Here is a 27,837-nt window from a genome sequence, read left to right on the forward strand (position 1 = left end):
CACTCTCCCTCCACCACCACACCCCTCCCCTCCCTTCCTAGAAGGTTCCCTTCCCCAGGTTGCCCAGGGACTTCCGGAGCTCGACCGGAACCGGAAGCTTCTGGGAGCGAGTGGGTGGGGGCGAAAATTTTTTAAAAAGCGCGGGGCAAGCTAGAGGACCGAGCTGGCATCGAGTGGCACGGTGGTGTTAGCCCTGAGGCGGGACTGTGGCGGGTCCCGATGGACAACACCGCCTGCTTGAAGTCCTTGCTTCTGACCATTAGTCAGTATAAAGCAGTTAAGTCGGAAGCGAACGCCACCCAGCTTTTGCGGCACTTGGAGGTGAGGGCCTTCGGGGTGGCGGACGAGACGGGCTTCCTCGTAGCCTTCGTTCACTTGGTGGCCAGGATGTAGTGATCTCAGCCTAGAAAACAAAGGACAGCTCGCTCCCTCCGCTGCTTTTTTGTATTGGTAAAGAAGGCTAATGATTGTCAGCTTTGAATTCCCACCCTTCTCTATCCCGCCCCAAGCCCCTCCGCGTTCAGCTGACTGCAGCAAGGGATGAGTAACTACTGATAGCCCTGGAAAGAGGGAGGTTGAGACAAAAGGTTGGGGGATTTAGGCTGTATTTGGAGTTGGTAGAGGAAAGAGCTAGAGCTGTATCTTTTCCTTTGCTTCTTATGTTGGTTTTTCCATTGTAACAGATCCTTCTCAAAATGTACAGCAATTCTCGGAGGGGGAGGTCATGGGGAGTAACGATTAAAACTTGATTTACCCCTGTCACTAGGCAGTTTACAATCTGAACCTGTTGCTTACTGCTTTTATTTGAACTCATGTTGAACTCGGGCTTGAAAATTATTATTTCAACTTTCTCTGGATTAGGAAGCAATCTCCCTTACTAGTAATCACAATTTTTCTTTACCAAAATTTATTGCTCAGTTTTTCAGTCCTAAAATGCTGAATTGTCACTTTTTCTGTTAGTTCCCAGTGATTTGCATCTAGAGTGTACTTATCTTATGCTAAAAGTTATAATCACAGCTTTCTGTGATCCTATTTGTTTTTAGGCTCTTAAACTCCTGCTGTCATTTGTTATGCATTCAGGGAATTCCAACTAATAATGACCTCAGTTTAATAAAAAGTAATTAAAGCTCAATCAAAGCTTATTTTAATTCTCTGTCGCAGCTTCTGTTAACATAAAATTGAACATAATTTTTAAATATACTATTTGTTTTATAAACCTTATGATAAAAGGCTAAATTACCAAAGGTTTGCAAAATACTACAGAGAAGGCAACAGTGAATGGCACAGCAACATCAGTCTTAGTTGTGACTGTAGTGCACTTACTGTGTGAGTTTTCTCAAGCTTTACTGGTGCTCCTCTTCTTACCACTTCAGGAGCTTATCTCAACACTTTTCTTTTTTCATTCATTACCTCAACAAATCCCTCCAAACCTAACAATGAAGGTGTTAGCTGTTAAATGCTAGGGCTTTGCTTCTCAATGAGGATAGAACAGTGCACTAGTGGACTCCAGAAGCCACAGAATAAGCAGAGCTGTCAGTTTTATTTAAGAATTTGGAGTTAAGAAATTTAGATTCTAATCTGAAACATTACCTCTCTTTGAGAGTAAACAGTTGTGTTGTGAATCTGAACAGGGTGTTATCATGAATTGAAAGAGACTTCAAAGAAATTTGAGGCTTGGACATTGGCTTCTTGGTACTGTGTTCCCAAAGTTTTCAAGAGGTTTACCAAAAATTCTTCTGCCATTTAATTGAGAGATAACATACATACATTACATAAAGTGCATTAATCTTAAGTGAAGAGCTTGATAGTTTTTTTTAAACATAAGTGTACACTCAAGTAGCTACCACCTGTCATATGAGACAGAACATTTCCAACACCCTATAAGTTTTTCAACTATCCCTAAAGTTTCAGTTAAGTGGATTAATATGTACGTTTGTGTCTGGCTTCTTCCTCTCAGTATAATCTGTAAAATTTATTCATGTGGCCCATGTGCCAGTATTTCATTCTTTTTTTATTGCTATTTAGAATTCCATTGTACAGAGGTACCACAGTTTGTATATATCCTCCTGTTCATGAGCATCTGGGTTGTTTCCAGTTCTGGGTGGAATTATGAGTAACTCTGTTATAAACATTTTTACACATTTTTTTGTGGATGTATGTATTCATTTCTCTTATATACCTCGTAGTGTAATTGTTGGGTCTTAGGGTAAGTTTATGTTCAGTTCTGGTTGAAACACCAGTTTTCCACAAGTTATACTGATGTATCCTCCTACCAGCAATATGTGAATTTTGCTGTCATTCATCCACACCACTCCTTGGTGCTCTCAGATTTTTAAATTTTAACTCTTTTGGTTGACAGTATTAATGGTGAATGTTTTTCATGAGACCTCATGAGAGCAACCTCATGAGAGCAACATCTGAGGATACAAAGGGTGATAGATGGTTATCACGTGAACGATTATTCACTCTGCTATCCTGCTGCGCTTCTGCTGCACTATTTTTGTCTTCTTGCAGAACCTTAGCTTTGGATTTTTTTAAGATCAGCAGAGCTGAGCTGGTCTCTTTTTTTTTTTTTTAATAAATTTATTTATTTATTTATGGCTGTGTTGGGTCTTCGTTGCTGTATGCGGGTTTGGGCTACTCTTCATTGCAGTGCGTAGGCTTCTCATTGTGGTGGCTTCTCTTGTTGCAGAGTACGGGCTCTAGGCACGCGGGCTTCAGTAGTTGTGGTATGCGAGCTCAGTAGTTGTGGCTTGCGGGCTCTAGAGCGCAGGCTCAGTAGTTGTGGTGCACTGGCTTAGTTGCTCCGCGGCATGTGGATCTTCCCAGGCCAGGGCTCGAACCTGTGTCCCCTGCATTGGCAGACGGATTCTTAACCACTGCGCCACCAGGGAAGCCCTGGTCTCATTCTTGACGGTGTTTCACAGCACTAATCTTATGTAATGATTATGGAGCAGGGATTCAGGAACAGTGAATCCCAGTTGTACCGCTGTCTATTATGTGTGCCTCAGTTTACTCATCTGTAAAACATTTAGTACAGGTTTATTATGAAGCTGAAAGGAATTAACATACATAATGTACCTAGAACAATAGCTAGGCCAGAGTAAGTGCTAGAATATTAGTTATTATTGAAATAAGTCCTATTTGCATTAAAACCTTCAATGTGTATGATTAAAGAGGAAAATATGCAAAGTGATTTTTTTAAATTTTACCTTATAATAAATAATTATTATATCTTAGAATACTTATGTTGTTGAAATACAGGTCCAGTCCTTAGGGAAGTTGTATTTAAAGCAGAAAATGTCTTAATATTTTAGAGGGCTATCTGTATAAGCAGGCAAAAGGGCAATGCTCAGAAGGTTCTTTACCTCAAAATATTTACTCTCAGTATCTAATTTCACCTTTGGACCTGTTTTTTCAGTCTGATAGACTTTTACTTTAATGTTAAAATACATACTCTGTGGGAACAGATATTCTGAAGATCTCTTATTAGCAAAGCTTTACAAGAAAAACTGACATCTGGGCAAGGGTATAAAAGGGATATAGAAAAGAAAGAGGGATGCTAAAACAATTCTGATTATAGTCTTTTTTTAAAAAAGTCTTTTAAGAATAAAAACGTTTAGAACAGATTTAATCTAATCCTAAAGTAAATGATTTTTTTATCTTTATAGAAAAGATTTGCTTAATAATGAATAATATTCATAAAGCATTTTGAAAGTAAGTGGCTGTCTGACAGCTGTTCCCAGCCCTCATCCCAGCTTACCCTTCCCGGAGGTGGTGCTAGTAGGCGGTACGTTTACAGTGTTATGAGAGGAGTAAATAGTGAAATAACAAATAATAAAATTTTTTAATTCCTGACCTGCCTACTCAAAAAAATTTTTTTTAACTTCCGTCTTCGTGATCTCTAACTTCTGGGCTTAGGTACTGTCAGGTAGGGAGCAGAAGGAATAATCACATAGTTAATCCCATGAATAAGCCTTTGGATTTAGCTGCTTTCTACTTTCCATTTGCCTCCCTCAAAGAAGGTGGAATTCATTTATTCGGTAAATATATTGGTAGTAGAATGTTGATTTGTAGTCTATGCCTTCATGGAGTGATCAGTGTAGTGGGGAGGATAAATTTTGCTAAGTCGGCAAAAGCTTGCTGACTTAGCAAATAAAAGTGTAATGTACTATATAGGATAGTATAACAGGCAAACCTAACCTAGTTAGTGGAAAAGGATTAGAGAAAGCTTAGTGGAGGAAACAAAATTGAGACTGGAATGATTACGTTAGTTAGTGAGTGAAGGGATAGGTGATCTTCTATGCAGAGGGAACAACATGTATGAATATTCTAAATTGGGAAAGTGTGGCAATGGCACTTTGGAAGAACTGGATTTTTATTTGAAATGGAGAAGTGAAAATTGCCAATTCTTAACTAACACATTTTTTTTTAATATTTTCTTTTTAAAAAAAATTATTCTGTGTCCCTCATGACTTTTAAAGAGGGCTCTTTTTTGTTTTGTTAATTTATTTTATTTATTTATTTTTGGCTGCGTTGGGTCTTCGTTGCTGTGCGTGGGCTTTCTCTAGTTGCGGTCAGTGGGGGCTACTCTTGGTTGCAGTGCGCGGGCTTCTCATTGCGGTGGCTTCTCTTGTTGTGGAACATGGGCTCTAGGTGCACAGGCTTCAGTAGGTGTGGCACATAGGCTCAGTAGTTGTGGCACATGGGCTCAGTAGTTGTGGCTCGTGGGCTGTAGAGTGCAGGCTCAGTAGTTGTGGCACACGGGCTTAGTTGCTCTGCGGCATGTGGGGTCTTCCCCGACCAGGGCTCGAACTCGTGTCCCCTGCATTGGCAGGCGGATTCTTAACCACTGCGCCACCAGGGGAGCCCTAACTAACACATTTTAATGACTCTTTTCTAGGTAATTTCTGGACAGAAGCTCACCCGATTGTTTACATCAAATCAGATACTACCAAGTGAATGCTTAAGTTGCCTTGTAGAGCTACTTGAAGACCCAAACATAAGTGCTTCACTGATCTTAAGTATCATCAGTTTGCTATCTCAACTAGGTAATGTATTTAGTTTCTCTTTTTTATTTTTTTGAAGTTGTCTGAATTTAATATTTTTTTAAAGGGCAGATTTAGTTATAGAATCTTTTGGAGAATGATTCACATTCAAAAGATTTCTTCATTGCAGGACCTCTCAGAAATATTTTGTATTGTGGATCTCTTGAAAAGGGAAAATTATGTGCATCCTTTCTTAAGATTATTGGAACAAAGAATCTGAAGCATATCAAGGGTTCAGTGGTCTACAGAAAAGAATGTACCTTGGGAAATGCAGGCCTATTTTTGAATTTAAAAAAAAATGCATGTACATAATGTCAGTGTGAACTACAGCACTCTGGAAAGTCATAGCTAGTGATCAAAACATCATCCTTTTTTGATAGACTACACTGAACTTAGAGCTAAGGCTAAAAATGCAAGTGTTACTTTTTCTATTTTTCCCTACCTTACCTTTAGTTTTAAAATTTTCATTCAGTGGTGACTTTTTTCTTGATTTGTGTTTGGGGGTGGAGGGGAGATATTTCTCTGTGTGATTATAAAATTAATACGTGCTTATTTAAAAAAAAAAAACAAAACCCAGTGATACAGAAGTGGTAACACAGAGCAGCATGTCCAGTAGATGATGAAAATGTTCTATATCTGTGTTGTCCAATATAATAGCCACCATGGTTAAATTTCTGAATTGGAAGGTATTTGTAAACAAAATAGCCATATCATATTCGATGTTTTTATATAATGGTAAATTTAATATGAAATAAATTTTAAATTATTATTTATGAAAATGATCTATCTTGTGTCATTTTATTTTAACTTACAGCTGTGGACAATGAAACCAGAGACTGTCTTCAGAATATGTACAGCCTGAATAGTGTGCTGGCAGGAGTGGTTTGTCGGAGCAGTACTTGCCACAGTGATTCAGTGTTTTTGCAGGTATGCACACCCACACAGTACTTTCCACTTAATGCTCATTCTTCCTTCCTTATTTTCAGATCAAAATTGATAGTATCTATTGTAAACTGCTCGCTTACAGTGTACTATATGCTGGTATAATACCACATGATTAGGCACAGTTCTCACCATTAATAAATTTAAAAGCTGGTTGGTCACACATGTACTACTATTTAAGAGTTTCTAAAGAAGAGAATTGTATTCACATCTAGCACTATAATTTAAGAAAAATCCAGATTATGGCTATTTTGACAGGCTTATAAATACAGATGTCAGCATTTTGAGATGTAAGCTATTCATATTAAAATTGTAATTTGAGTTGGCACCTAGTCTCAATCTATTGGGGAAACATTCTACAAAAACTGAAGCTACAGATTTGGTATTATTTAGCATAGACTCAAAGCTCTTATACCCATAATATTTCTCAACATAATATGCCATCAGTTGTAAAAAAGAAAAACATTGCAAGTTAAACTGACGTGCAGTTTTAAAGATGGTAAAATAAGAAAAATATCTATCTTAGAATTGATAGAATATGTGTTTCAACTTGCATATAAGTTTAAGATGATTAAGTGAGCCAGGTTGATGACAAGATGCTGTTTGAGATAGAATATATAGAAATGTGTGAATCAGGAGATGAACTCTAAGGTCTCATTGTGTGTGTTTAAGATCTCATCACTTGTATGTGAAGATAGAACCTTTTTAAGATACGGAAAAGTTCTTGCTCTAAATGCCTCCTAAAATGGTTACATGCTCAGAATATGCACAGGAGTTCATTCTTGTGAGCACACAAATGTGTTTTTATATGTTTATATTCACTGCTATTTTCTTATTCTCAGTGCATTCAGCTTCTGCAGAGGTTAACATATAACGTCAAAATTTTGCATTCTGGTGCCAATATAGATGAATTAATTACATTCCTGATTGATCATATGTGAGTATGCAACCAAACATGTAACCAAATAATCTACTGGTTTAACTAAAACCGTGTAATAGTTCTGTTTTTCTTAAATAAGTTCTTCCAGCTTTTTAAACTGAGTGAGCCTGATTCTTGTTTATTCCTCTTAGATGATTTCAAGGATCAAATGGTGTAAAGCAGCTTTAATTTTTATAACAAAAATTTATGAAATGAATTGATTGAGACAGAAAAACTTATTGAAGCTGAAAATTATGTTTATATTTAATCTTATTGACCGAAGAATATACTGATGAGATAGCACATGGTTACTCTGACAATTATTTCTATATTTGTATGCTGCAATTGAGTAGGATCATTTAGTTTCAAAACATGAAATAAATGATCAGTACTATTCAAAGCTTGGCAGTGTTCACATGTTAATCAGATTTTTCTTTGCTTAAAAAAAGGAAGGAATTTAAATGTGTAAATGACTATATAATTTTGAGTAATTTAGAAGGAACCTAATGTTTTTATCTTTTATTATTTTTCTTAAAACAACAGTCAGTCTTCTGAAGATGAGTTGACAATGCCTTGTCTAGGCTTATTGGCAAATCTTTGTCGGCACAATCTTTCTGTTCAAACGCACATAAAGACTTTGGTAAGAAGTTTATAAAATGTTTCTCTCTAGTTTTGTGGTGGGCTCTATGCTTAAAGAAAATTTTTTTCACCTTTTTCTTAAAAATTTTACAAGAATTATCCTGTGTTATCTAGCTGGCCCATCAAAGTTAACAAAGAATCATATTGACATATAAATAACTTGAAGTATTCCAGCCTTCATATATGTTTAATTAAAACAAGTTAAGAGTTAATAAAAATGTTAAATACTAAAAGTTTTTCTTCTCCGTAGCATCTCATTATTTGTCATATTGAATAATACAAGAAATGCTAAATTATTTTGTGTTGATAGAAGGGAGACACGGGGCTTCCCTGTTGGCACAGTGGTTGAGAATCCGCCTGCCAATTCAGGGGACACGGGTTCGAGCCCTGGTTTGGGAAGATCCCACATGCTGCGGAGCAACTAAGCTCGTGTGCCACAACTACTGAGCCTGCACTCTAGAGCCCGCGAGCCACAACTCCTGAAGCCCACGTGCCTAGAGCCTGTGCTCCGCAACAAGAGAAGCCACCGCAGTGAGAAGCCCCCGCTCACGGCAACTAGAGAAAAAGCCCATGCGCGGCAACGAAGACCCAGCGCAGCCATAAATAAATAAATAAATAAATAAATTTATTTTTATTTATTTATTTGTTTGTTTGTTTAAAAAAGGGAGATACGCCATTGGCAGTTACATTTACCGCAGTCTTGTATTTCCACAAAATCAATTACAGCTCTCCCAGAAAGATTTATGAGTAAGTGCCTAACATCACTACCAGTACTTGTGGTAAGTGAAGGCACTCAAGTGAGGTTAACTGAACCACTGTTAGAAATATATTAAATCAGGAAAGTTCATTGATTCTTTAAGGTGCTTTGTGAACAGTTCCCTTGCTATGCAATATTCATTATTACTTGTTTTACATTAAATAATATCTCATTTGTTCATGTGCTGGATTTTTCTGACCTGGTCTTATTTTGTTGGTGGAGGTTATTTTGAGCCATAGAACTGTTTGAGAAAGGTAAACATTTGCTCATAAACCCATGACTACACACTGCTCTTCACTTAGATTGTACCTGTCTATACTACTGTAAGCAATATGTAAAAGTATCATCTTACTCACTTCTTGAATGATCTCTTAAGTTGATAATAATGTTTAATAAAAGTTTACCTACTCTGTGTAAGATATACTTTCTAAAACAAAATGTAAGACTCATAATTTTTTTTATTCTAATTTATTTAAAAATTTTTTTCTTCCTCAGAATAATGTGAAATCTTTTTATCGAACTCTTATAAGCTTCCTGGCCCATAGTAGTTTAACTGTGGTTGTGTTTGCACTTTCAATATTATCCAGTTTGACATTAAACGAAGAGGTTGGGGAAAAGGTAAATTTTTTTTTTTTTTTTTTTTTTTGCAATTTACGAAAATAATTCTGAAGTTTACATTCTCTGATACTTTAAAAGTCATTGAGACTCTTTGTTGAGTTTTAGGATGGTCAACTTAAATTTTTTTGTATAATATACTTTTCCTGATTTGTTTTTAAGCTGTTCCATGCTCGAAACATTCATCAGACTTTTCAACTAATATTTAATATTCTCATAAATGGTGATGGCACACTAACTAGAAAGTATTCAGTTGATCTACTGATGGATCTTCTTAAGAATCCTAAAATTGCAGATTATCTTATCAGGTATGGCTCTCTGACAAATTTTAGGGCTTTTTTTTTTAAACCAAGATGTATTTGTAATAAACGAAACTGCCTTTTTAGATTTAGTAAAATTGGACTGTACTGATTCACAACAGAGTAAAATCAAAATGTTTCCATGTGCTTTATTCCCATTCTTTTTGCTCTCCTGACTTGAAATGTAAAAGTATAACAAGGGTGTGTGTGTATGTTTCAGTCTCTGTCTTAGGTAAATAAGGTTGTGTCATTCTCCAAAATATACATATCTTGATTAATCTGTTTCAAAACCAGTTTTACATCTGAACAGTATGATTTATTTTATATATAAATCATTTTTAATGTATCAATTTCATAATTATCACTTGATGTATATTTTTATTTTGAACCTAGGTATGAACACTTTTCTTCATGTCTTAATCAAGTATTAGGTCTGCTTAATGGAAAGGATCCTGATTCTTCTTCAAAGGTATATAAAAACACAGCTTTTTGTTTTAAAGTTTTTAAAAACTATAACGTGCAGAAAAATCTAAGTGCATCGATCTCTGAACCTTTACAAAATGAACACAGCTGTATAACCAGTATCTAGAGCAAGAAACAGAACATTACCGATACTTTGGAACCTTCCTTGTATCTTCATAAACTGGCATAATCCCTTTGGAAAACTGTTTCACGGTGCCTGTTAAACACACGTACACCCTATGACACAGAGATTCCACTCCTAGCTATATAGCCAAGAGAGACATTTCACCAAAAGACATGTAGAAAATGTTAAATAGAAAATGAAAGTTTAAAACTGGTACTATTTACAGAGCGGGAAAAGATATCTACAATACATATATTGAACAAAGGACTCTTATCTAAAGTATATCATTTAAAAATTTGTACCTATAAATGAGAAAAAACACTGAACCCAGTAGATAACCTGAGCAAAAAAGAAAATGAATTGGTCAATAAATATGAAATGGTTGCTCAACTTTATTAATCTTCAGGGAAATGCAAATTTAAATGGTAATGCAATACCAGTACATACCCACTGATGGTTAAAATTAAAAATGTGGATAATATCAAGCATAGATGAGAATGTAAAAAATGTAAAGAGTGTCGCTGTACTCATGGGGTGAAAATTGGTACAGCCATTTATGAAAACTGGTATTATCTACTAACATAAGACATATGCAACTATGACCCAGCAAGTCCACTCTTAAATATTTACCCCAAAGAATCGAATACTTGTGTTCACCAAAAGACATGTACAAAACATAGCAGTACTGTTACCAATAGTCAAGAATTGTAAACAACCTAAATGCCATCAACAGTGGAAATAATCTGTGGTATATTTATACATTGGAATACTGTGAGCAGTGAGAATGTGTGAAATGCAGCTGCATGCGAAAATATGAATGAATCTCACTAAGATAATGCTAAGCTAAAGAAGCCAGATGTAAGAGTATACACTATAAGATTCTATTTATATATAAAGTTCCATGTGAGTTTTTAATATAAACTGGCAAGCCGATTGAAAAATTATACAGAAATGTAAAGATCCAAGAATAGCTAAGGTAAAATTAATCCCTGGTGTCAGAAATCTGATGTGGAGTAGTGGTTGGGGCATTGTCTGGGAGGGGACACAAGGGGATTCTGGAGTTTTAGTGGAATTCTCTTTCTTGACCTAGTTGCTAGTTATACAGGTGTATTCACTTTGAGGAAAACATCTAGCTTTGCAGTAGCAATTGATATGTTTACTTCCCTGTATGTTATACTTACAGAGAAAGTGTAAATGAGAAAGTATTTGCTTGTATGTGCAGAACGTATCTCTGGTAAGATAAATAAGAAACTGGTAATATTGTCTTTTGCTTCCAGAAAGTGTAGTTAAAGGTCAGGCTAGTACCTTTGACTTTGGAACCAAAAGAATGTATTATCTATTCAAAAACAAGTACTACAATTTATATTTAAAAGAGAATAAGTCAAAGAGTTTATCATGTGTAACATAGTAAATGCTAAGGGGCTGAATTCTGTTAAAAGCAGACACTATCAGGTTGATTAAAACACAAATCCCAATTGTATGCTGTTTACAAGAAACAGATGACGAAAGGTAGAAAATAAGTGAGTAGGCAAAGAGGTACCAATAATTTTTTTAAATTATAAGTTGGTAGTAAATGAAATACAGTAGAATTTAACTTAACAGCTAGTAAACAAGTTGATGTGGGATGCTATGTAATGGAATAAGGTTCGGTTATGAAGCAAGGAAGAAATGAAGTAGAATAGGGAGGCAGGCTAAGGGGCTGATTGCCACACTGTGTAAACAGTATGGAAGTAGCCATCCTTAAGCTTTTAAAGCTATGGGATGCCACTTTTAAATATTATTCTAAAGTATGCTTTATAGCAGTTCTTAAATCTTAGCATGATAGCAGGTATTCTTAATTACTAATTTTATTTTTTCATTTTTGAAACAACATGTTTGTGCTGAAAAAAAATTAAGTACTGTAGAAGGTATATAAGATTAGTTGAAGTTGCCCCTTCTTCTTTGGCTCTCACAATCCTGTTACTAGAAGTAACTACCATTAACAAATTTATTTGTAACCTTCTGGAACCTAGTGACACATTTTGAAAGATAATACTCGGAAAAATTGGAAGCAACTTTTAATTTTTATTTTATTTTCTTTAAAAATGTATATCATTTCCAGCTTCATTTTTTGGTTGCTTTGTGCATTCAAGTCTAATGAAATTGACATTTAATGAAGGCTTTATATTGCACAGGTTTTAGAATTACTTCTTGCGTTCTGTTCAGTGGCTCAGCTGCGCCACGTGCTTACGCAGATGATATTTGAACAACCTCCATCTGGCAGCACCATTCTGGGAAGCCGTTCTAAGTGTTTAGAACCTCCTGTAGCTCTACTTCGTTGGTCAAGCCAACCTTTGGATGGATCAGAAAACTGTTCTGTTTTAGCACTGGAGTTGTTCAAGGAAATATTTGAGGTACTAGAGTGATTAACAAATTGACTTTTCCACTTTTATGATTCTCAGTGAACAGTTTGTTTTGTAAAATGTTCATAATAAACTTCCAGTTGTTCATACACTTCAGGAAAACTTCTCAGTTACTAAACTCCCTACCATTCAGCTACTGAATTTCTTTTTTCTGGCAAGGTCACAAATATTAGCGAGAATTTTGTTTGCTTGTTTTTTCACTAAATAGCTTATATATACTTCTTTCAGTATAACAAGTAAAGGTATTGACTAAGATTTGTATGGGTTGTTGGTGAATGACTGTGCTTCTTGCAGTAGTCACGTTCTGTCTCTCCATCTCAGTAGATACTGTCTACTGCCTTTATGGAATGGATATATAGAACATTGGATTAAGTCAGTCAAATGGAGTGGAGCATGCCAGGTACTTAGGATATAGACAGAAATCCTTTCCATAGAGGCCTTTACCTTCTGGTAGATTCTACTCTCTAGGTCATTTAGTATTCTGAACTGTTCTCCCTGTTTTTATACCCATTCTGTCTACCCCAGTATCTTACTAGAACGTTTACCCTCTCATGACTGGATCCTGTGCACAAACCAAAATATTTATGAGTGATTAAATATATTTGTTAAGGATTATGCACAAATTATTCTTTCTGTTTCATGTTGATCTTGACTGTTAACAGTCAGTTTTAGCATTTAAAAAGCGCTTTGAGATTCTTGATGGGAATTATTTGTGGTTGTAAAGTATTAAGACCAGTGTCTGTTATTTAGTTATTGTACTTACATTTAGCAAATTCGGGATATTTGTTTTCAGTACATACTTTTAATTTAGAATAATTTTTAAATCACAGATACGGTCCACTTTATAAAGTCTTGTTTGCATTTGATTAACCCAAAACCTTACTGTTCCATTTGAGAAAAAAGTCCTCAGAGCCCTCAAAACTGGATAAAAGGGTAGATTTTAAATGGGAGACACAGGTCAAAGAATTTTTGAAGTAATTACAGTTGACCCTTGAATAACATAAGTTTGAACTGCTTGGGTCCACTTATATTTGGATTTTTTTTCCATAGTGAGTACTACAGTACTACACAATCCATGAGGTTGGTTGAATCCATGGATGTAGAACCACAGGTACAGGAGGCCAGGGCCAACTAAGTTGTACTGAGACTTTCGACTGCATGGTGGGGTCAGCGTCCCTAACCCTCACATTGTTCAAGGATCACCTGTATAAGAAATTTAAAGAGTGTTGCAGTTCAGTAATGACCGTTTATGCATTCTGTATTCCATCTCTGTTTTTATTTTTAATCATTGGTGGTGGTTAATTCTCCAGGATGTCATAGATACTGCTAACTGTTCCTCAGCTGACCGTTTTGTGACCCTTCTGCTGCCTACATTCCTTGATCAGCTTCAGTTCACAGAACAAAATCTAGATGAGACCTTAATAAGGAAAAAATGTGAAAGGATGGTCAAGACCATTGAAGTTTTGTTAAATATCCTTCAGTATAAACATGGAAACTAAATAACTACTTATTTTCTTAGAATTGTATTTACTGCATTTTTGTCTTTATAATTTTGTCACTTCTCATGCTTGAATCTGTTCAGAATTACTGAACTCAAGTTTAAACTTACAGACCTGATATTCAAGGAAGAGTCTCTTAAAAAATTATCTAGACTTTTTTTCCCCTTGTTTTTCTGTGTAAAACTTTTAAGCTAAAGAACATTTCCAGAAATGCTCTTTAAACTTGATCTGTACATTTTTATCATAATTTGAGATTAGGAGATATATTCTAAAATAACTACCCTGGTACTCTCTTTTGATGCAAATTGCTGTCCCTGGATGATGTGTGGTGCCATTCTTTGATGGAGTGTATCAGAGAAGAAAGATTGGTAGTTATTATTTTAGCTTAGTTTTTTAGCTTGTGTTTTAAAAATTAACACCTCTATAAATGTTTCAGTAAAGATGACATTACACTTGGTTATAAAAAAGATAACCTTGTATTTCAGAGCAACAAGAATTTGCTCAACTTTTTCCTGCCCTAGACCAAACTCCACATCTCTTTAATCTCTTCTCTGAGCTGCTGCTTCTTAATTTTCCTCTTTCTTGATGGCAGTGATTCTCAACTCTGGCTATGTATTAGAATCATCTGGAGAACATTTAAAAATACTGACTCTTGAACATTACTTCCAGTGATTCTGATTTAATTAAAGTAATGTGAAACCCTGGGGTGGAGGAGTGTTTGTGATTGACTGTTTAAACTACCCAGGTGATTCTAACATGCAGCCAAAGTTGAAAGCCACTGCTGTAAAAACGCATGATTATTTTGCTTGACCTTAGAGATACTATCTGTAAAATATTCAGGCCTTCTCTCAGTGAATGGTACCAAACTTAACTCTTTTTAAATGATAGATATTCAAATTAACTACAGTACAGGAAGAGAAATTGAGGAATAACAAATGAGAAAATAACTTCCCTTATTTCAACATGTATTTATCGAACCGTTGTGACACCTGTTAATAAAAAGCTAACATCCAGGGGAAAAGCAGATCCTTCCTCTGTTTTACCTCTGAGTCAGAAACTTCTGATGTCAGTCCCATCTCTTGCCACTTGTCAGTCACTTAAATGCTCTGAGCTCTAGTTTCCTAATCTGTCATTGAGCTAATGTAACAATAATTACACCAAATTGCAGGAACAAGAATAATTTGTATGAAATCATCCTAAAAGCTGTAAAGAGCTATAAAAATAGAAGGGTTTTTTTTTTAAAGAATTTTTTGTGTTCCTTAACAAAACTTACCTGTGTGTGGAGATGATGCTCTAAAAATGCATATTGCAAAAATTCTGACGACTATCAAATGTACCACTCTGATAGAGCAACAATTTACATATGGCAAGATTGATCTGGGGTTTGGAACAAAGGTAGCAGATTCTGAATTGTGGTGAGTATATGAAATACAAATGGCAAAACAGTAATAAAAATCAAAAGATGTAATGATTCTCATTCCTTTTGGAGGATCATCCTTGGGTATGTTCTGTTAAGCCAAGGTGTAACAGAGAATTAACAAAAATATTTTCATGATGAATTTCTTAAAAATTCACTTAATTCATAGATAACATGCTTCTAAACAGAGGTATTAATATCTGTGATTTATTTTTCATTGTTTAGGTTTGTCTTATTTTAATTTGTTGTGATTCTCTAAGGGTCTTTTATACTTCTGAACATTTTTTTTCTAGTTCCTTTTTGACATTGCCTGAGTAATTATTTTTATATTCATTTAACTTTATATTTTGAAGTGAAAAAGCATGAAAAAACAGGGATCGTTTTTATTTCAAAGAAATCCATCACTGCTGAAGGTTTCTAATAACAAAGACAACTCTTTTTCTTTAGCATGTAAAGGCTTATGGTTAAATGTGGATTTTCACTGATAGTAATGAGATTATTTTATCCCTCTTCTCCCCCATGAATTAAGTCCATCTAACAAGTCTTTGCTGAGGACCTGCTAAATGCTGAACACTGATTTGTTCCAATTTCCATAAATGTCAAAACTGTCAATAATTACATTCCTCAAGAACAAGAATTATCTCTTTTTACTTTTTTGTACTCCTTTTCAATTACAAGGCTGAGAAAAATGGCTTAGTATAATTCATTCAGTAAATATTAGATATTCTTTATTGCCTAAGGTTGCACTCTCTTGTTAATATTTTAGTGACAAGGCTAAGAATTAAATGAGTCATGTTGCCAATGCTGCGAGTAATTTCAAGCAGAAAGTTGAAGCCTGTTGGTATTTGAGATTAGAAAAAGAAACACTGTCTAAACTTAAACTGTTAATGCCAGTTCTCTTTGGATCTTGGGTTATAAGGATGTTGGTCTCTGATATTTTTTCTTCTCTTAAGAAACAATGCTTAATCTTCTTGAGATTTAAGAACAAAGGTTTTGGGTTTTTATTTTCTTTAGATGTATGGACAGAAATAAGCTCTAAGCAATTTTTGAGTTATCTAAGTTAAATATGACTTATTTTTAAAGCAAACTTGCTGCTGATATAATTTTGAAAACTCTTGATTTGATGAACAAACTTAAACAGTTGGTTCCTGGTATGGAAGTAAGCTTCTACAAAATCCTTCAGGTGAGTTTAAACTCTTCAAATATTGAAGTTGATTTATATATAAATGTTTCCTATTATATGTTTCTGTTGTAATATTCTTAATCTTTAGAAGATTAATGTTTTTCTTAGAACTGGCCATTGGAAGGAAGTTTAAAAATTGTTAATTGTCTTACATAACTATAATATTCTCACTACACGGTTATTTTACGTAGTTTCACAGGAATTGAGCATAAGTGCTCCTGACTGTAATGTATGGGATGTTCATAATAGCGGAGCTTCCACAGCCTTTTCCTTTTTTGTGTCATATTTCTGGTTTCTTCATTTGTTTCTATTGGCATTGTGGTAGGGGGGAGTGGTATTTGTTCTGGGGTGTTTGTTTTTGTTTGGGGTTGATGAGGTAAGGTTTTAAGACAAGAGGGAGACTCCTGGAAGAAACGGACTTGATTGTGAGTGATAATAAAATTGGAGAGGTGTGCAGAAAATAGTTAACTTACAGATTTCAATAATAATAGTAGCTGAATAAGAGCTCTAGATGTTTACCTTGATATCCACAAAACTTGGCTTATAACAGATATTTAACAAACATGTGAATTAAGTTACTATAATAACACAGATGTCTCCAGTGCCTGTATAGACAGGGTAGAAGCCAAAACTGGATCCTTAGGCAGGGTCTACTTATACACTTTGAGAGCACAGTGCTTAGGAGATGGGGATTCAGATGCTGACTCCACCATTTCTTAGTCAGTGCAGACTTGAGCAAGGTACTTCACCTCTCTGAACTCCAGTTTTCTTGACTACAAAGTAGAAATAATGATCCCTGTTGATGGGAGGAGTTATGAAGGGTTACCATGAGGGTTTTGGAGATAAAAGCCATCTCTATAGTTCTGTGGCATTAGATTATACTTGAGTACCTATAAAACACTTAATATTCTAAAATGTTGCTAATTATAAAGGATTTATAGTTTAATATTTTTCTCTGATTTTATGTCAATAAAATTTTTTTTCAGAATAGATGATTTGAGGCTTAGTACTAATGTAAAATTTACTGACATGAAGGACTTATACTTTAAAGTATAATTGTTACATTCACTAAAATAAAATTTTTTATTGAGTTAATTTGAATTTTACTTTTATTTTTTACTTTAATTTGGAAATGATGAGCCATTTGTTCTTCTAGCTAGTTTTTCTTTTAAATGGTAGCTGGAAAAATAAAACAATAACTCAAAACATCAGTCAGTTGTAGGTGATATTTAAATTACTCAAAGTATTTAAGACATGATTTTCATAGGCACAATAAAGCTTTCAAAACCTTTGCCAGATTTTTTTAAGCCAACCTAACTATTGATTGTATAGACAGTTATAACAAGGTAAAGACTAATAAATACATTCAAACATCAGGTGGAAACACTTTCGAATTTGCCTAGAATTATTTTATGATTTAGGTCTATTTATTCACCTTACTCTTAAAGACCTGATGTTATTTATTCTTTCTGCCTTTTATTTTCTGGTTTCTGATTTACTTAGGATCCTCGCCTGATTACTCCCTTGGCTTTTGCTTTAACATCAGACAGTAGGGAACAAGTACAGTCTGGATTGGGAATATTATTGGAAGCTGCTCCACTGCCAGATTTTCCTGCGTTAGTGTGAGTTATAATCATTTGCAGTGTATCTCTTGTGGTGCTGGAATACCCTGCCATGTTTCTTCAGTAGTCCTGAATATAGATAGATTGGAAAATTCGTGAATTGAAGACTTCGTTGTAATAGTAATTTTTCAAGTAAAAAATGTTCTTCAATTAAAAAAAAATTTGATTCCCACAATTCAAAAAGCCAGATGTATACTCACTTAGGGAATAGCTAGATCCATCCAGGTGATTAAATGTATTATCCAGATGCTACGCCTCTCTGTCTCAACACCTCTTTTTAACATAGTAGCTTCTGTGCTAAGCTTACATCCTACCAGTTTAGTTTCTCCATACAAAGAGTTTTTCTTTCCCAACCGTGTGAGTGATAAGTCTAAGCATCGCTTTCATTGACCAGATCTGGGTCGTTTACCAAGGAAGGGATTCCTAAAGAAAAAAATCTGTTATTATCAGAAGGTGGGATAATGGCCAGGCAGAATTATCTACTGTGTTCATTTATTTTAAACATTAAGAGAATATTTGCAATTAGGTTTGAAAAAAATTCAGATTTTCAGTGCTGTCTGTAAACTAAATGGTTGACAAAATGTCTAGTAGGGTTCTACTTTAATTTTAATAAGTTTAGGTAGTCTATATGAATGAATTTGCAGAAGCAGTTTGAATGAACTGAGACAGTTGTTAAGTGGTAAGACATCCTATATGCCAGGGGTCAGCAAACTCTAGACAGCAGGCAAGAGCTTATTTTTATAAATAAAATTTTTTGGAACAAAGCCACACCCATTCATTTGCATATTGTTTGTATTGTCTACATCTACATTTATGCTACGACGTTAGGGTTGAGTAGTTGTAACAGAGACTGTGGATCCTCAAACTAAAATACTTAACTACCTTGTCCTTTAAGAAAAAGTTTGCCAACCTCTGCTATTTCTGTTAACTGACTGAGCAAACTCATTTTTCAGAATTAATAATTTAAGTAGTCATAAATTAAGAGATGAAGAACTGTGGAAAACACGACCTAGAGACCATGTAATTGAAATTCCTTTCATTTTATCATATTTTTTAACAACTAAATGGATAAATAGAGAGCTCCTAAAGTTACAAGGTAGACGTCTGTGAGGCTGCTTTATTTTGTGGTAGCTTGCGTCTTCAACTGTGGTAATCTGACATGAAGTAAAATCCCCCACACTTCAGAGTAGAAAGCTTCAGCTTCACTGAAAGGTGGAGTTTCACCCTGTGTCTCTGTATGTGCAGCCTTCCTATCATTTCACTATGTCTTTGCCATCCCTCCCTGTCTTGTGTTGTATAATTTTCTCTTTGGACACTATCTCAGATGTCCACTTACGCTGTTTTATTTATGTCCATTTATGCCTATATTTACATTACCTTAGTTTAATAAGGTGCATTTATATACTTGATGGGTAGGTAGGTGGATGTGTAGGTTGGTTTTTTGGAGTGTGTTTGTTTTATTTAAAACATTTAACAAATGTTTAAATAAGGTGAGGGACAGCTTGTGCCAGGCCTTCTTCTAGGCATTTTGAATATTGCAGTAAATGAGGGGACCTTCTGTCATGAGGTTTACAAAATGTTTCATAATGAGCATGTCACTATGGGTGGAGGGCCCGAGGAAGTGAGTCTGAACTGAGACCTCATGATAAGAAGGAGCCAGTGCTATGCAGATCTAGTGGGAAGAGTGTTCTAGGTAAAGGAACAACTTGTACAAAGGCCCCGAGGCAGGAACAAGATGGGATAAGTGGCAGGGGCAGAATGGAAGTCAGGTTGGTGAGAACATACTGACTGAGAAAGGGGAAGGGCAAAGGAAAAAGTAAAGGCCAGGTGATGTTGCCCATGGTTAGAAGGATGTTCTTACCAATACCAGTAACTTTGTATTTAATTTTTACAAGTAATCCACACTCAGAAACTAGTTCTAATGCCTCCAAACCAGAGGTGGAGTTGTCATTATAAAGGGTTGTGAGTAGAAAAGAGTTTCCTCTGGCAAATTTAGGATATTTACCCAAATCCTGCTTCATCATAGATTCCAGGATTATTTCAGAAATATTTGAAGACTTACACTCCCCAAAAGACCCATTCTCAATGAGTCCCTAATTGTGTACCAACTCTGCCTTTTGCTATATTTTTATATAATTATTTCTCTTTTTTTGATTCCCATTCAGACTTGGAGAAAGTATAGCAGCAAACAACACCTATAGACAACAGGAAACAGAACATATGCCCAGAAGAATGCCTTTGCAATCATTAAATCACAGTTTTCCAACATCAGTAAAATGTTTAACTCCTCCACTTTTGAAAGATAGAGTTCCTGGATTGAACATTGAGGAATTAATAGAGAAGCTTCAGTCTGGAGTTGTGGTGAGTGATAAGTAGCCATTATAAGTAGGATTCTGCCTGGAACATACCAACTAAATATCAACCCTTGTTCTAACATTTATCTAAACAACTTTAGATGCAGATTTGATCATTGAAGCCTTATCTTTTACTATAAAAAGTAGCAGTATCCTGGAAGGTTTGGAAAGAGGAAAAAATCAGTCATAAAATTCCCACATTTTAACATGGCTATCATCTTCCCTTCGTCTCCCCGAACCAGCCCACCCTCCCACCACCCCCACGCCACCCCCGACTTGAATATACTTTAAATTCCCACGAGCGTATCAGATCTTACCCAGATATTCTTCTGCAATAGCCAGGTTAGTGAAATGTTTGTGACCTGCCTCATATGACATTAAGTTTCAGTGATTTAGTCTCACATTAGGCATTTATTTTTTTATTTTGTTGAGCGTTAACAATTTCTGATTTTTTAACTCTATTAAAACCCAGGTAAAGGATCAGAATAATGATGTGAGAATATCTGACATAATGGATGTATATGAGATGAAACTATCCACATTAGCCGTGAGTACAAGCTTATTTTAATTATGTGTAACAGTTAAGCTTTAAGAGATGTTTTCCAGTAAATGATGAAGATTAATGATATGTTTTCTTACAGTCCAAAGAAAGCAGGCTACAAGATCTCTTGGAAGCAAAAGCTCTGGCCCTTGCACAAGCTGATAGACTAATCGCTCAATATCGCTGTCAGAGAACTCAAGCTGAGACAGAGGTGTGTACAATATAAAGACACATCTGATTAGTAGAAAAATAAATGTAGTAAATAAAACGTACAAAATACTAGTTTTATTTTCATTATTCTGATTGAAGTAAATTGTCCTTAGCAGTTAACTACTACTCCCTCTGTCTCAAAACTGTCTCCCCTTTAATTTTGGTTACACAATTATCTTCTGATTTTTTTTTTTCCTACCCTAATGGATACTTTTTTCCTATATCCTTTTTTTCTACTCACCCCTTAAATGTTGAGTTTTCCAGGATTATGTTCTAATCCCTTTTCCCTTATTTAGGTGATTCATAGTTTCCAGTCATTACCAGAATGTTAATGCCCCCAATTTTTTATGCTGAGCCCAGATCCTTTTTCTCAAGCACTAAATGTCTCCTGTGTAGCTCCATTTAAATATACATCAAATACTTCAAACTCAGCAGAACCAATACTGAACTCATCACCCTCCCTTTTAAAAAATGTATTGTTTCTTATGTATTCCCTCTACTGTTCTTAAGAGTTTTCCAGACAAGAAACCTGGAAATCACACAGTTTACCTTCTATAATTAGTCATTCACCAAGTTCAGTTGAATTCTACTTTCTAAATACTACTTTTTTTTGCATTGTCTCTATTCTTACCACTGTTTGCTACAGGTCAGATTCTTTTCATTTTTCACATGAATCACAGCAGAGCCTCTGATTAGTCTTCCTACCTTTCCTTCCTCTCAGCCACCCTCAACATACAGTCAAAGGCATCTTTCTTCTGTATTTAGATCTACCCTCCCTTCTTCCTCCACAGTCATCCCTGAGGCAGTACTCTGGTTCCATTGCCCCTGTGCTGAATATCCTTCAGTGTCTCACCGTTTAGCTCAGAAGAGAGTTTAAGTTCCTTAGAACTTACTGCATTCTCTGCAGTCAGACATATTAGATTGCTTTGCAGTTTCTGAAACTTGACGTACTTTTCTGTTTTCTGTCCTTGCACTTGCTCTTCTGTGTCTGGAATACCTTTTCCTCTCTTTCTCTAACTTTTAATAATCCTTCAGATTTTAGTTTTAATACCTCCATTTCCCAGGAAGCTTTCTCTGGTCTTCTCCTTCCCACACTTCTGGTGATCCTCCCTCCCTGTGCTGCCCTCTTTATAGTACTTCTCACACTGTGTGAAAACTGTATGACCCCACTTCCACCCTTGATGTTGGGGAGCAGAGCTTGTCCTCTACCCCTCTAGACTGGCCTAATGATTAAATTGACAATAAGACAGATTTATTTGGTAAATCTTTTAAATTGTAGAAACTGAGCATATTATGTAAATGATAGTGTAAGAGTCTATTCCATTTCCTTTTAGGCACGGACACTTGCTAATATGTTGAGAGAAGTTGAGAGAAAAAATGAAGAGCTTGGTGTGTTGCTGAAGTCACAGCAGGTTGAATCAGAAAGAGCCCAGAGTGATATTGAGCATCTCTTTCAACATAATAGGAAGTTAGAGTCTGTGGCTGAAGAACACGAAGTACTGACAAAATCCTACATGGAACTTCTTCAGAGGTAAATTATAAAGTAAAAGTTTCTCTGTAAGGTTAGAATCTAGAATGAACACACGGCATTTCTCTTCTGTGTCCCTAAAATCCAATTCTGAGTATTCATATATTCTGATGACACTATAAGGTAAGTAGTTAGCAAGAAACTTACGTCATAGTGCAATGAAGTATTGCTTACTCAAACTCAGTATCACGGCTGGAAACAGAATACAGGTGTCTCTATTTCTTTCCAGTTGACTCTACTTCTTTCCTTTATTCATAGAGTCATCAGTCATCTGGGATGTTAGCACCTCAAGGACAAGTTTCATCCGTTTTGTTCACTGAGAAATCCCTAGGGCCTAGAACAGTGCGTGATACATGGTTAGACACTCCATAAATAATTGTTGAATGACCTTAGTTGTCACAATTCATATCAGGTTGAACCATATGAATTAGCCATTTCTGCAGATCAAAAGTGGTTGAATATTAACAGTTGTCATATAATTCAGCCTAATAGCATAAAAATTTGGGTGTTCGTGTTTAACTCACCTCTTAATTTGTAGTCAGTATTTCTCTTTGATGTCCTTGAATGTAGTTTACTTATATGTATGACTGTATCTGCAGAATAAATTCTTATAGGTGAACTGCTGGTTTAAAGGGTGAGTGCTTTTAAATTTTTGATTGATTGCCAAATTTCCCTCCAAAAAGGCTATGCCAATTTATATGCCCACCCACTAACAAAGTATGAGATTGATCGTTTTTCCTTCCCTTGACACTTTTTATCTTTTAAGCCAGTTTTAAAACTTATGAATTATAAGGAAGACCAGGAACAGTTATGTACTTTCTACCAAACAATAAAAATAAAAACACTCTAGTTAACTTGTTTCTTGTTTTTCTTTATACTTTGACTGGTTAAGATTTGAAAAAATGTTCTTTCTCTGGTATTAATGTAGAGATGTAGAAATTTTTACCTTTGCAAGGTCCGTGTGCTTATTTTATTTGCCCATCAATAAAAATGAAGGATGGAAAATGTACAGCATCTAGAAAATTTGTGAGGACAAGGTGATTTTTAAACAGGATATTTTCCCCCAACAACTTTTTCTGAAGTCTGATTGTTAGAGGCAGCCCCGATAAAGTGGACTATTTGTGTTAAGTCAGGGTGTAAGAGAAAGTAGGCAGCGGTCCAAGAGAAAATGGGCTTTCTAGGACCTGTTTATGTTCCAGACAGTGATTGAGGGGTGGGCCCAGAAGTAAAACTCCAGCCTTGAGGGGCCAGGTGAGTAACAAATAAATGAAGCTGGCTGGGGAAGGTCATTTGTAATGGTAGGAATATCTAAAGGCATTCAAATTCAGAATTTTAAAAACTCTGTATGGGACTAGTAAAACACTTTACTGGCCACATTTGGCCAGTGCCACCAGTTTGTTTGTCTTTGTAGTTAGAGGCATGAAGAGAACATTTTATGCTTAAGATAGTTAGGTGTCAAAGTATTACTTTGGAAAGGATTCTTTTATGTGGTTACCTTGCAGGTAAAAATAAGCAGGACTGTAAGATGCAGAGCTATAGAGGCAAGAGAAATTTAGAATCCTCAACTACTTAATTCATTAATTTGACATTTTTACTTAAACATATATTATGCCCAAGAGGCCAGTGATGAAAGGTGCAAGTTTAATATTTTTTAAAGACGTCATCCTTTTTATAGAAGGTGTTTCAGTTTCTGGACTTAACTATAAAGATAGAGGCATGTATTTTATAGCAAATTATGTAATGCAACGTTATCTGTAAATGAAGCTCGTCATCCATAAATATGACGTTAAAGCCCCACATGTTTCCACTTCATAGTAATTTTTACCTCCTCAGTCAGCCAAAACATATCTTTATTATCTTTTAGAGTTATCTAACTCTGTTTATGTCCCACTTGTTCATGCAACCTTCCTCCTCTTCCTGCAGTATATGCAATTTGATAAGAAGAAATGGTAAAGAAGACACTGAGTTTCTTTTCTCCATCATATGTGTTCCTCCATAAAAATATCACCTCATCTCCTTGTCTTTTCAGGCATGAAACTGCTGAGAAGAAGAACAAAAATTTACAGGTCATGTGTGATTCTCTAAATAAACAAATTGAGAGTGTGAAAAAGTTGAATGAGTCACTCAAGCAACAAAATGAAAAGTAAAATCTCTAGTTCTTTATTCTAATTATTTTGGATTTTTCAAAAACAAAATGATTCCCTGTATATAGAACATTGCTTTTTATAGATAAACTTAATGGAATTATTACTTATTGTAGATATAAAGTGCATATTTGGCAGAAGTTAAGGGTGATTACCATTCTTCGGAATTTCCTCTTAAAATACTTGTTGGTGAGAAAAAGAAATGATATCATTCACTGATGTTTTCTTCTGTATTGTTTTATAACTTCAGAACTATTGCCCATCTAATAGAGAAAGAAGAACAGAGAAAAGAAGTACAGAACCAACTGGTAGACAGAGAATGTAAGCTAGCAAGTAAGTAGCTTATTTAGCAAATTGTCTATATTTTAACATATCTTGTGTTGGAAGAAAATCAAAGCATGAGTGGTTTTTAGTTTGCTGTTTCATTATTTTCTACTTCTCTCATTTTTTTAAACCTTAAATTACATCTTAAACAGCTCTCCTTTTCTTTCCATAACATTTTACAAAGTAGTTTAGTTAGATTGATCAAATTGAAAAAGCAATACATTTTTTTGAAATCTAGGAGTTATTGGAAATGATTGCCCTTTTTAAAAATAAAAATTTTTTAAAGAATGTAACAGCAGGTGGCAGTGCTAGGTAACTTTTAGTTACTAGCTTCTTAATGGTAGTAGTTCTGAAATGATCCATAAAAACATTTTTGTTCTAACTCACTTGACTTAGAGCACAGACATCTACCTATATAATTTTTCATGGTTTTCTCTTGCCCTTTCTTTTCTAACCCTTAACTCTGAGGATTGTCCTTCCCCTCATTACTATATATTGTGTTTAGAACAGAGGAAGAGGGAAAGACATGGAGATTTGGCATTTTCTGTAGAATACTGGCATAGGAGAAGAGTTTCATGGTGTTTTTTATTCATCAAGTACTGTGTAACTTTTATTTCTAGCAAGATGTTCTTCTTCTTTCTAGTTGTCTCTTTTTTGCTCTTATATAACATAATAGCTTCTAAACCTTTTCAGGGTAATGTCAGTATAGGACCTTTGAGTACAAAGCTGACTGTTTGTTTGTTTTAAGACCTGGCACAAAAAATAAAAGTACAAGAAGAAAAGATTGAAGTCTTAAAAAGAGAAACGGAAGATAAAGAAGAAGCCATTGGTGTCCTTAGAAAAGAATTAAATAGAACAGATCAAATAAGAAAAGAATTGAGCATTAAGGTAAGAATCTGTTGCATTCTCATTTGCAGTGAAATGAAAAAGTCTTATTTTGTGAAAAAGGTGAATTTGGATAAATTAATGTTCTGTTTCTTTAGTAATTTTGCTTAGAAGATAATATTAGAATCTCAAAGTGATTTGACAGTTGTTTGTTATGAGGGCTCTCACAGTGTGAAAACTTGTATTTCCTAAAATTATTACACATTAATTAAATGTATACTTTGTTACAGCACTTGCTGCTTTAAAGGGGGCAAAGGATACAGAAAGGGGTTCCCAGTTCTTAATGTCACATACAGGTAGCTACCTGTATATATGTATATAGCTGCATCTCTCTACTTATAGGGATGGTGATAACAATAATTGTAGTTCGTATTTGTTTAGAACTTTATAGTTTACATAGGACTCTTTGAAATGTTTTTCTTAAATCTTCCTCCCTTTAACAAATATATTACTATATAAGTATTAATAAATATTTTCATCCTACAAATGAAACGGAATCTTGGGTCAAGTTACTTGCTCAGGGTTAGTCACATAGCTAAGTGAAACAGTAGTCTTATATGTTCTAAGGTCATTGCTCTTTCTACATTATCATGATTGCTTGAGTGTGGTAGCCATGAATAGTGCTTTCTGGACCATATACCACCAGGAAGATGAGAACAGACCAAGATTAAAAAGACTGAACAACTACAGAGCATAAGTGACAGAAGAGGCATAAAATTTAATTCCACATTTACAGATATCCTGGTTCTGCCTTAATGTGTTTATCTTAATAGTAATTCTAAATAATAATATGTAGTATTTTCTGCAAAAGTCCAGCTGCTAGTATTGACTTAAAAAGACAAATTGAACGTGTCTCCCCAATTTGTATTATATTGTTTATCAACTACTGATCTTAAACTTACCATATAATTGTTAACTAAAATATAATACATATCGTAATGTATCTTTTGATATGGTTGTCTTACAAATAAAAACAAAGGACATCTTAAAGCATGTTTCTGTGAAGAGAAAACACGCTAAGTTGTTTGTTTTCTTCAATTTCTCTCCCCCATGCCCCTTTTTTAGGCTTCCTCCCTAGAAGTTCAGAAGGCTCAGTTAGAAGGTCGTTTGGAAGAGAAAGAGTCCCTGGTGAAACTTCAGCAAGAGGAGTTGAACAAACACTCTCATATGATAGCAATGATCCACAGTTTAAGTGGTGGGAAAATAAGTCCAGAAACTGTGAATCTCAGTATATAGATATTATGTATTTATCTACTGGGAAGGTGGGGTAGGAAAGGTAATTTGTGACTCCAAAACAAGAGCAAATTATTATCTAATTATTAATTTAGTAAAGAACCTGATCTGATACATGTTTTTATTTGGTCTTAAAGTTTTACTTCTTGTTTCTGGATTTTATTGCTTAAAGCTTTCTTTGGTGTTTACTTCAGAATATTCTTCTTAGCCTCCATTATTGTTTTTTCTAAGGTGTTTTCTTTTTCCTTAGTTGCTTTCCACTCTCTTCTGCTTGTTTAATTTATTCTCATTTGTGATTAGATTTTTTTTTTAATTAATTAATTTATTTATTTATTTTTGGCTGCGTTGGGTCCCCGTTTCGTGTGAGGGCTTTCTCCAGTTGCGGCAAGTGGGGGCCACTCTTCATCACGGTGCGCGGGCCTCTCACCGCCGCGGCCTCTCCCGTTGCGGAGCACAGGCTCCAGACGCGCAGGCTCAGTAATTGTGGCTCACGGGCCCAGTCGCTCCGCGGCATGTGGGATCCTCCCAGACCAGGGCTCGAACCCGTGTTCCCCGCACCGGCAGGCAGACCCTCAACCACTGCACCACCCGGGAAGCCCTGTGATTAGATTTTTAAAATCAGATGTCAGTGAATGTATTTTTCCTTCTACTTTTATTGAGATATGATCAACACACAGTACTGTATGAGTT

At 35.3% G+C, this 27,837-nt stretch overlaps 1 protein-coding gene across 1 annotated transcript; it reads left to right on the plus strand.

Moving 5' to 3' along the window:
* The first annotated feature begins 189 nt into the window (after window positions 1–189).
* On the plus strand, window positions 190–27,259 carry CIP2A (cellular inhibitor of PP2A). The gene is made up of 21 exons (XM_082460668.1): window positions 190–321; window positions 4,904–5,051; window positions 5,863–5,975; window positions 6,833–6,927; window positions 7,453–7,549; window positions 8,801–8,923; window positions 9,083–9,228; window positions 9,613–9,688; window positions 11,980–12,198; window positions 13,518–13,677; window positions 14,980–15,121; window positions 16,207–16,306; window positions 17,810–17,928; window positions 20,094–20,289; window positions 20,755–20,829; window positions 20,924–21,034; window positions 22,368–22,564; window positions 24,591–24,704; window positions 24,956–25,038; window positions 25,778–25,917; window positions 26,980–27,259. The coding sequence occupies exons 1-21, from the start codon at window positions 220–222 to the stop codon at window positions 27,148–27,150; spliced, it is 2,727 nt and encodes a 908-aa protein (XP_082316794.1). The 5' UTR covers window positions 190–219; the 3' UTR covers window positions 27,151–27,259.
* Window positions 27,260–27,837: the final 578 nt, after the last annotated feature.

Source organism: Balaenoptera physalus (assembly GCF_965194825.1).
Source record: "Balaenoptera physalus genome assembly, chromosome: 4".
NCBI classification, from domain to species: domain Eukaryota; kingdom Metazoa; phylum Chordata; class Mammalia; order Artiodactyla; family Balaenopteridae; genus Balaenoptera; species Balaenoptera physalus.

Bases quoted from the DNA above. Each gene is read 5' to 3' on its own strand.
- CIP2A (XM_082460668.1), top strand. From the start codon at position 220: ATGGACAACACCGCCTGCTTGAAGTCCTTGCTTCTGACCATTAGTCAG. The intron at 15,122-16,206 runs GTGAGTATATGA...TTATTTTTAAAG, and splicing joins GTAGCAGATTCTGAATTGTG to CAAACTTGCTGCTGATATAA. The intron at 16,307-17,809 runs GTGAGTTTAAAC...TGATTTACTTAG, and splicing joins GCTTCTACAAAATCCTTCAG to GATCCTCGCCTGATTACTCC.